Source organism: Oncorhynchus mykiss, chromosome 24 (genome assembly GCF_013265735.2).
Source record: "Oncorhynchus mykiss isolate Arlee chromosome 24, USDA_OmykA_1.1, whole genome shotgun sequence".
In the NCBI taxonomy this organism is placed as follows: domain Eukaryota; kingdom Metazoa; phylum Chordata; class Actinopteri; order Salmoniformes; family Salmonidae; genus Oncorhynchus; species Oncorhynchus mykiss.
In genome coordinates, this window is record NC_048588.1 from 31,190,938 (window position 1) to 31,204,718 (window position 13,781).

General features: G+C 43.1%; 1 protein-coding gene across 5 annotated transcripts in view; it reads left to right on the forward strand.

The window, feature by feature from the left end:
• The window catches only part of LOC110503393 (roundabout homolog 1), a 528,269-nt gene that overhangs the window by 483,096 nt on the left and 31,392 nt on the right, over window positions 1–13,781 (forward strand). For all 5 annotated transcript variants that reach the window (XM_036961725.1, XM_036961721.1, XM_036961723.1 and 2 more), the window contains 2 exons: window positions 1,823–1,865; window positions 7,934–8,088. In XM_036961725.1, coding sequence (XP_036817620.1) covers window positions 1,823–1,865; window positions 7,934–8,088 — 198 coding nt within the window. The remainder of the gene's footprint in view (window positions 1–1,822; window positions 1,866–7,933; window positions 8,089–13,781) is intronic.

Sequence of the window (13,781 nt, forward strand, 5' to 3'; positions counted from 1 at the left end):
ACACCATCACCCCTGGCATGACTAGGCCCAGCCTCTGAGTCTGTGTCTCATTGCCCCTTGCACGTTGACCTCGATTTCCCCCACTGGCGCTTGTACCCTCACCTTGTCTATGACCTTATGTGGGCACGCAAAGCTCTTATGCCCCAAATCCCCACACTCAAAGCACCGTAGACTATCTGTGCTGGCAAACCCTGCGTAGAGCCCCTCCCCATGCCTGACTTTAAAATGCACATTTAGCTGTTGCTCATTGTTATTCAGAAACATAAACACTTGCCTCCGGAACGAAACAACATGCGTAAGAGCATCCGCCTGAAAACCTGCCGACGGTACACGAAAACCGCTAGCAAACTTACCAAAACAACTCAGCTCTTTCCTGATTTGATCATCCGTAATAAACTGAGGCACATTTGCAACTACTATCCTTGTCAAAGGGGTAGAAAGAGGCGAAATTGACACCAACACAACCCTTACAAGTATTTTACTAGCAATTGGCCTACCAACCCAATGTCTTTTCATGAACACAAGCAGAATGTATAAATTCAGCTCCTACCTGTTCACCGACTGCGAGCAGAACCTCCTCCACCTTAACTCCATTCTCAGGAACACACCTGAATTCATGCTGTAATGACAGCATCTACTCCGCGCTAGGCTGAGAAGCCATCGCGCACACCACACCTTCCAAACCCCAGGAAACTAACTGTCCTCTTCCACCCTAATTTTGAAAAAATCTGTGGATACCGCTGAAACAAATAGTGCATTAACCCTCCACTATAGAAAATAAAAATTTAAAGAAAAGACCAAGACAGAATCCAGAAAAAGGTTAGGACAGAGCGCACCACACCAAACACTCAAACTCCCAAAAACTCCCAGCATGCACTGCGAGAGAGAGCGAGAGAGAGCGAGAGAGCGAGAGAGCGAGAGGCAGAGACTGTGGGGAAGGCTACTTACCGAGCACAGTGAGCTCAGCGATCTCACTCTCCCTCTCTCCAACCATATTGGTCCCGATACACACATACTTCCCAGCGTCGCCTTTTCTGGCATTGGTTATCATCAGCTTTCCTCCCCGGATCTGAGGAACGAGAGAAAGGGTCAGACCTTGAGAGGACAAAACAACACACCTAACATTGCAAAACATTCTCTCAGTATAAAAGCGCTGTATTTCCTCACCCATGAAGTTATGAGTCTTCACAAAACCATGACCAAAGGAATTCAGAGTTTAAAAAAACTCCATCTGTCATGTTTTGATGGGAGTATAAACTCACAAATTAATCTTAGTGAGCCATGTATGTCCTGAGGTCCCAGTGATAGAAAGACAAAGTACTGTACTACTGTACTCAGCCAGCCAGCCAGCGAACCAGCCCAAAAACCCTCCCACCCCTTCCTCAGAGAAGAGATTGTAATTAAAGTTGGAGTTTATCTCTCCTTCACACCTGCAGCTTAAAGCTCCTTGAAAGAGTCCAACTTCCAGCGTGCTGCGCTTCAAACACACGCCAGCCATGGCAGGAGACCAAAGCACTGTGCAGCCCCCTAAGCCTTTCACACACACACACACACACACACACACACACACACACACACACACACACACACACAGTGACTCAGTCTCCATCGATCTACACACAGGGTGTAGTACACACACACATACATGCGTAAACATGCACGCACACTATCAATAATACCACACACCGCACACATACAAACACAGGCTTACAGGAGAGCCAAACACACTCCACAGTCCATGTTATTGTGTTTTGATAAGCCTGTTACTCTGATGACGATTGTGATAATGGTGTTCATGTCTGTACCTGTTCTCTGTTCTCAGTGGCGTACCAAAGAGGGGGAGAGGCTGTCAGCAGTGCTGGAAGGTAAGAATACATGTCTACTATGAGAGGGGTGTTATCTATATGTATATTAAGCTCTTCTGTATGAATATGAGACATCAAATAAAATAACATAATATATGGATCATAGTATCATATTCCAAGAGACAGATGGACATTTGGTGAGGAGTGGGTACATGGTAGAATGTGAGGGAAGGTGTACCTTCCTCTGAAGGGCACTAGGGGGAAGGCTTTTACTTCATAAAGCTTACAGCACAGGCAGAGGTGGAGAGGAGAGGAGAGGGGAAGTGAACGGAGGAGAGGAGAAGGGAGGGAGAGGAGGAAGAAATTGGGAAAGAGAGGAAAGGGGAGGGAAGGGAAAGAGAGTAGGGAGGGAGAGAGTGGGAGGGAGGGGAAGGAAAATAAGGGAGGAGAGCAGAGGGGAGGGAGAAGAGCAGAGGGGAGAGGACGAGGGGAGAGGGTTGGAAAAGAAGGGAGGAGAGCAGAGGGGAGGGAGAGGAGCAGAGGGGAGAGGAGGAGAGGAGAGAGAGGGGGAGGAAAATAAGGGAGGAGAGCAGAGGGGAGGGAGAGGAGCAGAGGGGAGAGGAGGAGAGGAGAGGGAGGGAGAAGAGCAGAGGGGAGAGGATGAGAGGAGAGGGTTGGAAAAGAAGGGAGGAGAGCAGAGGGGAGGGAGAGGAGCAGAGGGGAGAGGAGGAGAGGAGAGAGAGGGGGAGGAAAAGAAGGGAGGAGAGCAGAAGGGAGGGAGAGGAGCAGAGGGGAGAGGAGGAGAGGAGAGGGAGGGGGTGGAAAAGAAGGGAGGAGAGCAGAGGGGAGAAGAGGGGAGGGAGAAGAGAATAGAGGATGGGAGCGGAGGAGACGGGAAGGAGGTGCAGAAAGCACTTTGATACCAGCAGGAATAAATGATTTTCTCATTTGCCCAAACCCCTATCCTCCTCATCCCACAGAGAAGAGCACCATGTCTGGCCACAAGGCTGTGCCATAGCATCATTTCTAACATACACAGAGATGACGATAGTTGAGTTTGCACACACCCTACTCTTTAGAATGGAGGGCCCTATGTAAATAGATGGGAGGATTGATACAGGAGAGGGTGTGACAGTTACCAGTAGCCTATGTGTTGTTTTCCAGACTACCTACTAGTCACGCGTACTGAGACACTCATACATTCAGACACTAATGTTATAGTCTCCTCAATCATGTAGAACCCACGTTCATGGCAGTGTATCTTCAGACTTGTTTGAATTAAAGCAGTATTTTGGTATTGTCCCCTCTTTGTGCTAAAGGTATCTCTATGGTTGCCCATTGTTCTATAGTCGTTATGTGTCTATCTATACAATTATGTTATTACCCTGCTCTGTGATTGAGTCAGGTCTACAGCCTGAACATGGGAGCTCTGCTCAACGTCAATGTCCATTCTCTACATATCTCCACTGAACCACTCAGATGATTGAGGAGCCATTTTGAGATTGTATTTGTCTCTCCAAGACAAATGTGTTCACTACTCAAAATGAATGTGGAGACCGTAAGCGGAGACTAAGTCATCTGAATAGGAAATGGGGAAAAAAACTCAGCACAATGCGAATGTCTGACAAGTGTGATTGTTCCAGTGGTAGTGATGGGAGAGAAATAACAGGTAAAGGCTTTTGTGATGTTGTGCTAGTATAGCCTTTGGGCTCTAATAAATCACCCCATTTCATGAGAATTATAAGGCCTTTTAGTGCGGCTGCTTCAAATGTAAAATGTCAGCCCTGGGTTCATGATGTGGAAGTGTGGACGAGAAGTAGGGCTGACCCCAATTAGTCGACTGGTCGATTGTTTGATTGTTTGGTCGTTAGGCTGTTGTTTTAGCTAGGCTGATTGTTTTAGTTGAGCAGTAACATACAATGATGTATGTATGCATGTATGTATGTATGTATGTATATACAGTGTATGTATGTATGTATGTATGTATGTGTGTGTGTGTGTGTGTGTGTGTGTGTGTGTGTGTGTGCGCAAATATATATACACTACCGGTCAAAAGGGTTTTTCTTTATTTGTACTATTTTCTATGTTGTAGAATAATAGTGAAGACATCAAAACAATGAAATAACACATATGGAACCATGAAGTAACCAAAAAAGTGTTAAACAAATCACAATATATTTTATATTTGAGATTCTTTAAAGTAGCCACCCTTTGCCTTGATGGCAGCTTTGCACAAAGTTATGTTTTCTTCACCTGAAACAGCAAGCAAACAAAGTCTATTTTTACATAAATTGAGAATTACAATAGTTCCTCGATGTATTTGAAAAATCTTTCTATCTCTCCGTTTCGATAACCACTCAGCGTGAAAGGGAAAAATGTCATACTCTGATCCAGTGGAAATGTCATTAAATAGGCTTCTTATCTTGACTTGGACTGAAATAGGTTCCAGTACTCATTTTGGGTGTTGGTACTGTTTATGTTTAGGTCCAGGAGCTCCACAATACTTTTGAGCTAATATTCTATGAGAAGAACAGGAGCCCAAGCAGTAGAACATTTGAGGTGCTGGAATTTAGCTCTGGTGAGATCCTGCCCAAGTCAAGCACTGCTTCTCATCCCTTGCGTGCAAATAGCCTACAGCTGTGTCTGTCCCAAGCTCACTGACAGGGAAACTCTGAGAGCCCAGATTTTTTTATACAATGTTGCAAGTTTGCTTGCACAATCTTCGGGCTGGACCCAAAGTTGATATAATGTTTCAAGTTTGTTGCAGGCAGGCCATGTGTAGCCAATATGATTCATAGGATATTTCTTTTTATCAGGATATTTTCTACCTGCAGTGCAGGCTGCAATGATTTTATATAGTTGGCAATAGAAGATACTTTTTAGGTTTGTGTCATTTTCATTTACATGTAGATATAATATTTATTAACCACATGACAGTAATTTTGAGATATGAAGACGTTATTCTAAATTAAATTAAACTGTTTCATAAAAATGTGCATGCGAAGACCATACCTGGCACGCAGATCGGTTCAAATGTAGAGACTGAAAATTTGCTTCTATTTCAAGGCCATCAGACTGTTAAACAGCCGTCACTAACACAGATAGGCTGCTGCCTACATGCAGACTTGAAATCCTTGGCTATTTTAATAAATAGATTACTAGTCACTTTAAAAATGCAACTTTAATAATGTTTACATATCTTCCATTACTCATCTCATAGTACAGTGAGGAGAACAAGTATTTGATACACTGCCGATTTTGCAGGTTTTCCTACTTACAAAGCATGTAGAGGTCTGTAATTTTTTATCATAGGTACACTAAAACAAAAATCCAGAAAATCATATTGTATGATTTTTAAGTAATTAATTTGCATTTTATTGCATGACATAAGTATTTGATACATCAGAAATGCAGAACTTAATATTTGGTACAGAAACCTTTGTTTGCAATTACAGAGATCATACGTTTGCTGTAGTTCTTGACCAGGTTTGCACACACTGCAGCAGGGATTTTGGCCCACTCCTCCATACAGACCGTCTCCAGATCCTTCAGGTTTCGGGGCTGTCGCTGGGCAATACGGACTTTCAGCTCCCTCCAAAGATTTTCTATTGGGTTCAGGTCTGGAGACTGGCTAGGCCACTCCAGGACCTTGAGATGCTTCTTACGGAGCCACTCCGTAGTTGCTCTGGCTGTGTGTTTCAGGTTGTTATCATGCTGGAAGACCCAGCCACGACCCATCTTCAATGCTCTTACTGAGGGAAGGAGGTTGTTGGCCAAGAATTTGCGATACATGGCCCCATACATCCTCCCCTCAATAGGGTGCAGTCGTCCAGTCCCCTTTGCAGAAAAGCATCCCCAAAGAATGATGTTTCCACCTCCATGCTTCACGGTTGGGGTGGTGTTCTTGGGGTTGTACTTGTCCTTCTTCTTCCTCCAAACACGGCGAGTGGAGTTTAGACCAAAAAGCTCTATTTTTGTCTCATCAGACCACATGACCTTCTCCCATTCCTCCTCTGGATCATCCAGATGGTCATTGGCAAACTTCAGACGGACCTGGACATGCGCTGGCTTGAGCAGGGGGACCTTGCGTGCGCTGCAGGATTTTAATCCATGACGGCGTAGTGTGTTACTAATGGTTTTCTTTGAGATTGTGGTCCCAGCTCTCTTCAGGTCATTGACCAGGTCTTGCCGTGTAGTTCTGGGCTGATCCCTCACCTTCCTCATGATCATTGATGCCCCACGAGGTGAGATCTTGCATGGAGCAACAGACCGAGGGTGATTGACCGTCATATTGAACTTCTTCCATTTTCTAATAATTGTGCCAACAGTTGTTGCCTTCTCACCAAGCTGCTTGCCTATTGTCCTGTGGCCCATCCCAGGTCTACAATTTTCCCCCTGATGTCCTCACACAGCTCTCTGGTCTTGGCCATTGTGGAGAGGTTAGAGTCTTTTTTATTGAGTGTGTGGACAGGTGTTTTTTATACAGGTAAAGAGTTCAAACAGGTGCAGTTAATACAGGTAATGAGTGGAGAACCAGAGGGCTTCTTAAAGAAATACTAACAGGTCTGTGAGTGCTGGAATTCTTACTGGTTGGTAGGTGATCAAATACTTATGTCATGCAATAAAATGCTAATTAATTACTTAAAAATCATACAATGTGATTTTTGGATTTTTCTTTTAGATTCCGTCTCTCACAGTTGAAGTGTACCTATGATAAAAATTACAGACCTCTACAGGCTTTGTAAGTAGAAAAACCTGCAAAATCGGCAGTGTATCAAATACTTGTTCTCCCCACTGTCTATACTGTATTTTTATACCATCTTTTGCACCTTGCCTATACTGCTCGGACATCGCTCATCCATATATTTATATGTACATATTCTTATTCCATCCCTTTAGATTTGTGTGTATTAGGGAGTTGTTGTAGAATTGTTAGATTACTTGTTAGATATTACTGCACTGTCAGAACTAGAAACGCAAGCATTTTGCTACACTCGCAATAACATCTGCTAACCATGTGTATGTGACCAATACAATTTGATTTGATTTGATTTTGCAGAATCTGTGAAAGCCAGCCGGAGTTGGAGGAGAATAGTTGGGTCAGGTTAAGTTTTTTTGTCTGGTTATCTACATCTCTGGTGCCCTCTTGAGGCATCAAACCGTAAGCTTAAAGCATCAGACAAGCTCAATGCATATAGTTAATTTTATTAAAACCCATAGGGTGTGTCTATATATGGAAAATGACACATTTAAAAAAATTAAGCAATCGATTGGTCGAAAGAAGAGACGACTTTCGATCGCCAAAGATTTTTTTTTGTCGGGGACAGCCCTAACGAGCAGAGAGCTGGTAGTCTGTTCAGACAGTAAAGAGTTGGTAGTCTGTTCAGACAGTAGAGAGATGGTAGTCTGTTCAGACAGTAGAGAGATGGTAGTCTATTCAGACAGTAGTGAGATGGTAGTCTGTTCAGACAGTAGAGAGATGGTAGTTTGTTCAGACAGTAGTGAGATGGTAGTCTGTTCAGACGGTGTAAAGGAGATAGAAACCAGGACAGGAGATGGATATCCTACTGTACTCCTCTTCTGAAGCATGTAGTGGGAAAGTTGAGATGTCCATGACCTCGTTTGATCTCCGTTTTGTTCAGTACTTTCAGTCCTTGACTGTAGTTGTGTATTTATACTAAACTTTAAAGGATGATAAAGATGTTCTGTGACACCATGGAATCTACTGGCGGAGCGTTTGTGGTGCATGCCGGGAGTGAATTCTATCTGGCTTTCTAATCCGAGCGGATCGCTAATGCTCACGAGGGCTCAGTGAAACAGTGTCATTGGCCATGGACAAGTCAAGCGCACATAATCTATTTAGCTGAGCTCTCCTCTAATACGCATCCAAGGCCAATGGAGCAGGGAGAGAAAGGTGAGAGAGAGAGAGAGAGAGAGAGAGAAGGAGAGGGAGTGATATTTTCTGTAAAACAACAGCCTAGGACCTAGCCATAGGGAAGTGTGACAATTTCAAAATAATAATTTAGTATTGACTGAATCACCATCGATCTGCCTAAAACCTGTGTTACAGTGGGGCAGCATGTTCCATTGTTAGTCAGTGTTGACTGTTATGTGCCCCATCCTTCCAGGCCAGGTTTGCTGAACATTGGGGAGTCTGCTACCCAGCCCTGGTTGGCTGATACCTGGCCCAACTCCTGCTCCAATCACAATGACTGTAGCATGAACTGCTGCACCGCAGGACAGGGCAACAGTGACAGCAACCTGGCTACATACAGCCGCCCAGGTGAGTACGCTACGCACTGGAATAACACACCCAAACATAAACTGGACTAAAACAGTTATCAAAATAACTCTGAGGCATCATGCCCATAGGGGGCACAGGGGGCACATGCCGCCTCAGGTTTGTCATGTTATTTTTTTTATAATAGTAATAATAATAACAATGCCAGTAAAAAGTTTGGACACACTTACTTATTCAAGGGTTTTTCTTTATTTTTACTATATTCTACATTGTAGACTAATAGTGAAGACATCAAAACTATGAAATAACACATATGGAATCATGCAATAACCAATAAAGTGTTAAACAAATCAAAATATATTACATATTTGAAACTCTTCGAAGTAGCCACCCTTTGCCTTGATGACAGCTTTGCACACTCTTGGAATTCTCTCAACCAGCTTCACGGGGTAGTCACCTGGAATGCATTTAATTTAACAGGTGTGACTTGTTAAAAGTTAATTTGTGCAATTTTTTTCCTTCTTAATGCGTTTGAGCCAATCAGTTGTGTTGTGACAAGGTACGGCTGGTATACAGAAGATGGCCCTATTTGGTAAAAGACCAAGTCCATAATATGACAAGAACAGCTCAAATAGGCAAAGAGAAACAGTCCATCATTGCTTTAAGACATGAAAGTCAGTCAATCCGGAAACTTCAAGAACTTTTGAAGTTTCTTCAAGTGCTGTCGCAAAAACCATTGAGCGCTATGATGAAACTGGCTCTCATGTGGACCGCCACAGGATTGGAAGACCATTAGAGGTACCAACCTCAGAAATTGCAGCCCAAATAAATGCTTCACAGAATTCAAGTAACAGACACATCTCAACATCAACTGTTCAGAAGAGACTGCTTGAATCAGGCCTTCATGGTCAAATGTCTGCAAAAAAACAGTACTGAAAGAGACTAATAAGAAGAAGAGACTTTCTTGGGTCAAGAAACACAAGCAATGGATATTAGACCAGTGGAACTCGGTCCTTTGGTCTGGAGTCCAAATTTGTGATTTTTGGTTCCAACCGTTGTGTCTTTGTGAGACGCAGAGTAGGTGAATAGATGAACTCAGCATGGAGGAGAAGGTTTGATGGTGCTTTGCTGGTGACACTGTCTGTCATTTATTTCAAATTCAAGGCACACTTAATCAGCATGGCTACCACAGCATTCTGTGGAAATACGCCATCCCATCTGGTTTGAGACTATTGGGACTATCATTTGTTTTTCAACAGGACAATGACCCAACACACCTCCAGGATGTGTAATTGCTATTTGACCAAGGAGAGTGATGGAATACTGCATCAGATGACCTGACCTCCACAATCACCTAACCTCAACCAAATTGAGATGGTTTGGACCGCAGAGTGAAGGAAAAGCAGCCAACAAGTGCTCAGTATATGTCGGAACTCCTTCAAGACTGTTGTAAAAGCACTCCAGGTGAAGCTGGTTGAGAGAATGTCAAGAGTGCAATGCTGTCATCAAGACAAACGGTGGCTTCTTTGAAAAATCAACTATATTTTTTGGTTACTACCTGATTCTATGTGTTATTTCATAGTGTTGATGTCTTCACTATTATTCTACAATGTAGAGCATATTACAAATAAATTAAAACCCTGAATAAGTAAGTGTGTCCAAAATGTTGACTGGTACTGTATATATTATTATTAATTTATTTTGTGTTAGTTTTTTTCTTTGTAGTACTACTAGCCTTGTTAAAAGTTGTCTTTAGCCCAGATGGGTTCCCAATCTCATAACAAGGTTAGAAGACTTCAGAAAAGCAAGCAATAACTAAATATATTGAAAAATATTTTACCCAGATTCTAGCAGAGATAAAGTGAAGCATATTTAATAATATATATTTTTTTAAAGAACTACCTGGAGGATACAGACAGAGGTATGCTTAGATATGCATACAAATAAACATATTTCAGGGTCATGGGGCCTAGCCCCCTCAGGACCACCACCCAGCCATTCTCACAGACTTTGTGCCTCCTCAGATATCCAGGTTGCATGACTCACGCACCTGCTCTCAAAACCAAGCATAGATGAGAATCATCAAAACAAGCGGATCTATTTGGTAGAAAACAGAGAGAAGTGAAATCTCATATCTGGGTTAGCTCCCTGGAGTCTCTCTATACCTCTCTCCTTGAGAGGTCTCTAGAAGAAAAACCTGGGATATGTGGCTTAGGAGTAGGAGTAGTGTGTGTGTTTGATTTATTTCAGGTTAAAGCAGGGTTGTTTTAGGCAGGAAATAAAAGGAGTGCCCTGGAAGGTCCTTATTGGTTTACTCTGCTGCAAATCGAATTGCTCTGCTAATTTCCATACTGTTGTTATAGCCAATAATGTCATTCCCACTAAGTGCTCAGTTATTTAAGAAATGTGGAGCAATGGTTGAGGTCAGGGCAGGACTGCAGACTGCAGCCAACACTGGATGGAGAGATGGAGAGATGGGTGGAGAGAGGGGGGGTACCTGGAAGAGTGCATAGAAAGAAAGGGCATGGGGGAGGAAAAAGAACGATGGGGGAGGATAAGTAGCATAAACAGAGATAAAGGAAGAGAGAAAGAGCGAGGGAGTGGGGAGGAAAGTAAAGAGAGCAGACGAGATGATGGACAGTGATGGAGACAGAGAGGGAGTTATGGTACACACCCAGGTGGCCTCTCAGTCAGCAGTACTTTCTACAAACAATACAGAGTGAGTTTGGCTCTGAAGTCCGATGGGCACACACACACACACACACACACACACACACACACACACACACACACACACACACAATCGAAAGAGCAAAGTTTCCACACTGTACAGAGATAAAGGACCAACAGCTGTCGGAGAGGGGAGAGGTATGGGACAAGGGATTTGAGGTTACACACACATAGGTAGGACTTAACCACAAGCCTTGGACCCGACCCCAGGCCTGAACCTCCCTTTGACATACAGTAGGCTTAGAAGTTGAACTAAAGTAAAAGAGACGTGGGTATACAGGACAGTCGTTTGAACATGTGGCACATACTACAGGAGTATTGCCTACCCACTCATTGATTCATTTACATTGTTGGCTTCAACCGTCTCCTCAAACAGCCTTACACACTCTCTTATTGTTGTAGATGTAGTGTTGTACTAAGTGCTGTGCTACCGCTGGGTTAAGTATCTTACCCACTCTCTTATTGTAGTAGATGTAGTGTTGTACTAAGTGCTGTGCTACCGCTGGGTTAAGTATCTTACCCACTCTCTTATTGTAGTAGATGTAGTGTTGTACTAAGTGCTGTGCTACCGCTGGGTTAAGTATCTTACCCACTCTCTTATTGTAGTAGATGTAGTGTTGTACTAAGTGCTGTGCTACCGCTGGGTTAAGTATCTTACCCACTCTCTTATTGTAGTAGATGTAGTGTTGTACTAAGTGCTGTGCTACCGCTGGGTTAAGCATCTTACCCACTCTCTTATTGTAGTAGATGTAGTGTTGTACTAAGTGCTGTGCTACCGCTGGGTTAAGTATCTTACCCACTCTCTTATTGTAGTAGATGTAGTGTTGTACTAAGTGCTGTGCTACCGCTGGGTTAAGTATCTTACCCACTCTCTTATTGTAGTAGATGTAGTGTTGTACTAAGTGCTGTGCTACCGCTGGGTTAAGCATCTTACCCACTCTCTTATTGTAGTAGATGTAGTGTTGTACTAAGTGCTGTGCTACTGCTGGGTTAAGCATCTTACCCACTCTCTTATTGTAGTAGATGTAGTGTTGTACTAAGTGCTGTGCTACCGCTGGGTTAAGTATCTTACCCACTCTCTTATTGTAGTAGATGTAGTGTTGTACTAAGTGCTGTGCTACCGCTGGGTTAAGTATCTTACCCACTCTCTTATTGTAGTAGATGTAGTGTTGTACTAAGTGCTGTGCTACTGCTGGGTTAAGTATCTTACCCACTCTCTTATTGTAGTAGATGTAGTGTTGTACTAAGTGCTGTGCTACCGCTGGGTTAAGTATCTTACCCACTCTCTTATTGTAGTAGATGTAGTGTTGTACTAAGTGCTGTGCTACCGCTGGGTTAAGTATCTTACCCACTCTCTTATTGTAGTAGATGTAGTGTTGTACTAAGTGCTGTGCTACCGCTGGGTTAAGTATCTTACCCACTCTCTTATTGTAGTAGATGTAGTGTTGTACTAAGTGCTGTGCTACCGCTGGGTTAAGTATCTTACCCACTCTCTTATTGTAGTAGATGTAGTGTTGTACTAAGTGCTGTGCTACCGCTGGGTTAAGTATCTTACCCACTCTCTTATTGTAGTAGATGTAGTGTTGTACTAAGTGCTGTGCTACCGCTGGGTTAAGTATCTTACCCACTCTCTTATTGTAGTAGATGTAGTGTTGTACTAAGTGCTGTGCTACCGCTGGGTTAAGTATCTTACCCACTCTCTTATTGTAGTAGATGTAGTGTTGTACTAAGTGCTGTGCTACTGCTGGGTTAAGTATCTTACCCACTCTCTTATTGTAGTAGATGTAGTGTTGTACTAAGTGCTGTGCTACCGCTGGGTTAAGTATCTTACCCACTCTCTTATTGTAGTAGATGTAGTGTTGTACTAAGTGCTGTGCTACCGCTGGGTTAAGTATCTTACCCACTCTCTTATTGTAGTAGATGTAGTGTTGTACTAAGTGCTGTGCTACCGCTGGGTTAAGCATCTTACCCACTCTCTTATTGTAGTAGATGTAGTGTTGTACTAAGTGCTGTGCTACCGCTGGGTTAAGTATCTTACCCACTCTCTTATTGTAGTAGATGTAGTGTTGTACTAAGTGCTGTGCTACCGCTGGGTTAAGCATCTTACCCACTCTCTTATTGTAGTAGATGTAGTGTTGTACTAAGTGCTGTGCTACCGCTGGGTTAAGTATCTTACCCACTCTCTTATTGTAGTAGATGTAGTGTTGTACTAAGTGCTGTGCTACCGCTGGGTTAAGTATCTTACCCACTCTCTTATTGTAGTAGATGTAGTGTTGTACTAAGTGCTGTGCTACTGCTGGGTTAAGTATCTTACCCACTCTCTTATTGTAGTAGATGTAGTGTTGTACTAAGTGCTGTGCTACCGCTGGGTTAAGTATCTTACCCACTCTCTTATTGTAGTAGATGTAGTGTTGTACTAAGTGCTGTGCTACCGCTGGGTTAAGTATCTTACCCACTCTCTTATTGTAGTAGATGTAGTGTTGTACTAAGTGCTGTGCTACCGCTGGGTTAAGTATCTTACCCACTCTCTTATTGTAGTAGATGTAGTGTTGTACTAAGTGCTGTGCTACCGCTGGGTTAAGTATCTTACCCACTCTCTTATTGTAGTAGATGTAGTGTTGTACTAAGTGCTGTGCTACCGCTGGGTTAAGCATCTTACCCACTCTCTTATTGTAGTAGATGTAGTGTTGTACTAAGTGCTGTGCTACCGCTGGGTTAAGCATCTTACCCACTCTCTTATTGTAGTAGATGTAGTGTTGTACTAAGTGCTGTGCTACCGCTGGGTTAAGTATCTTACCCACTCTCTTATTGTAGTAGATGTAGTGTTGTACTAAGTGCTGTGCTACCGCTGGGTTAAGCATCTTACCCACTCTCTTATTGTAGTAGATGTAGTGTTGTACTAAGTGCTGTGCTACCGCTGGGTTAAGTATCTTACCCACTCTCTTATTGTAGTAGATGTAGTGTTGTACTAAGTGCTGTGCTACCGCTGGGTTAAGCATCTTACC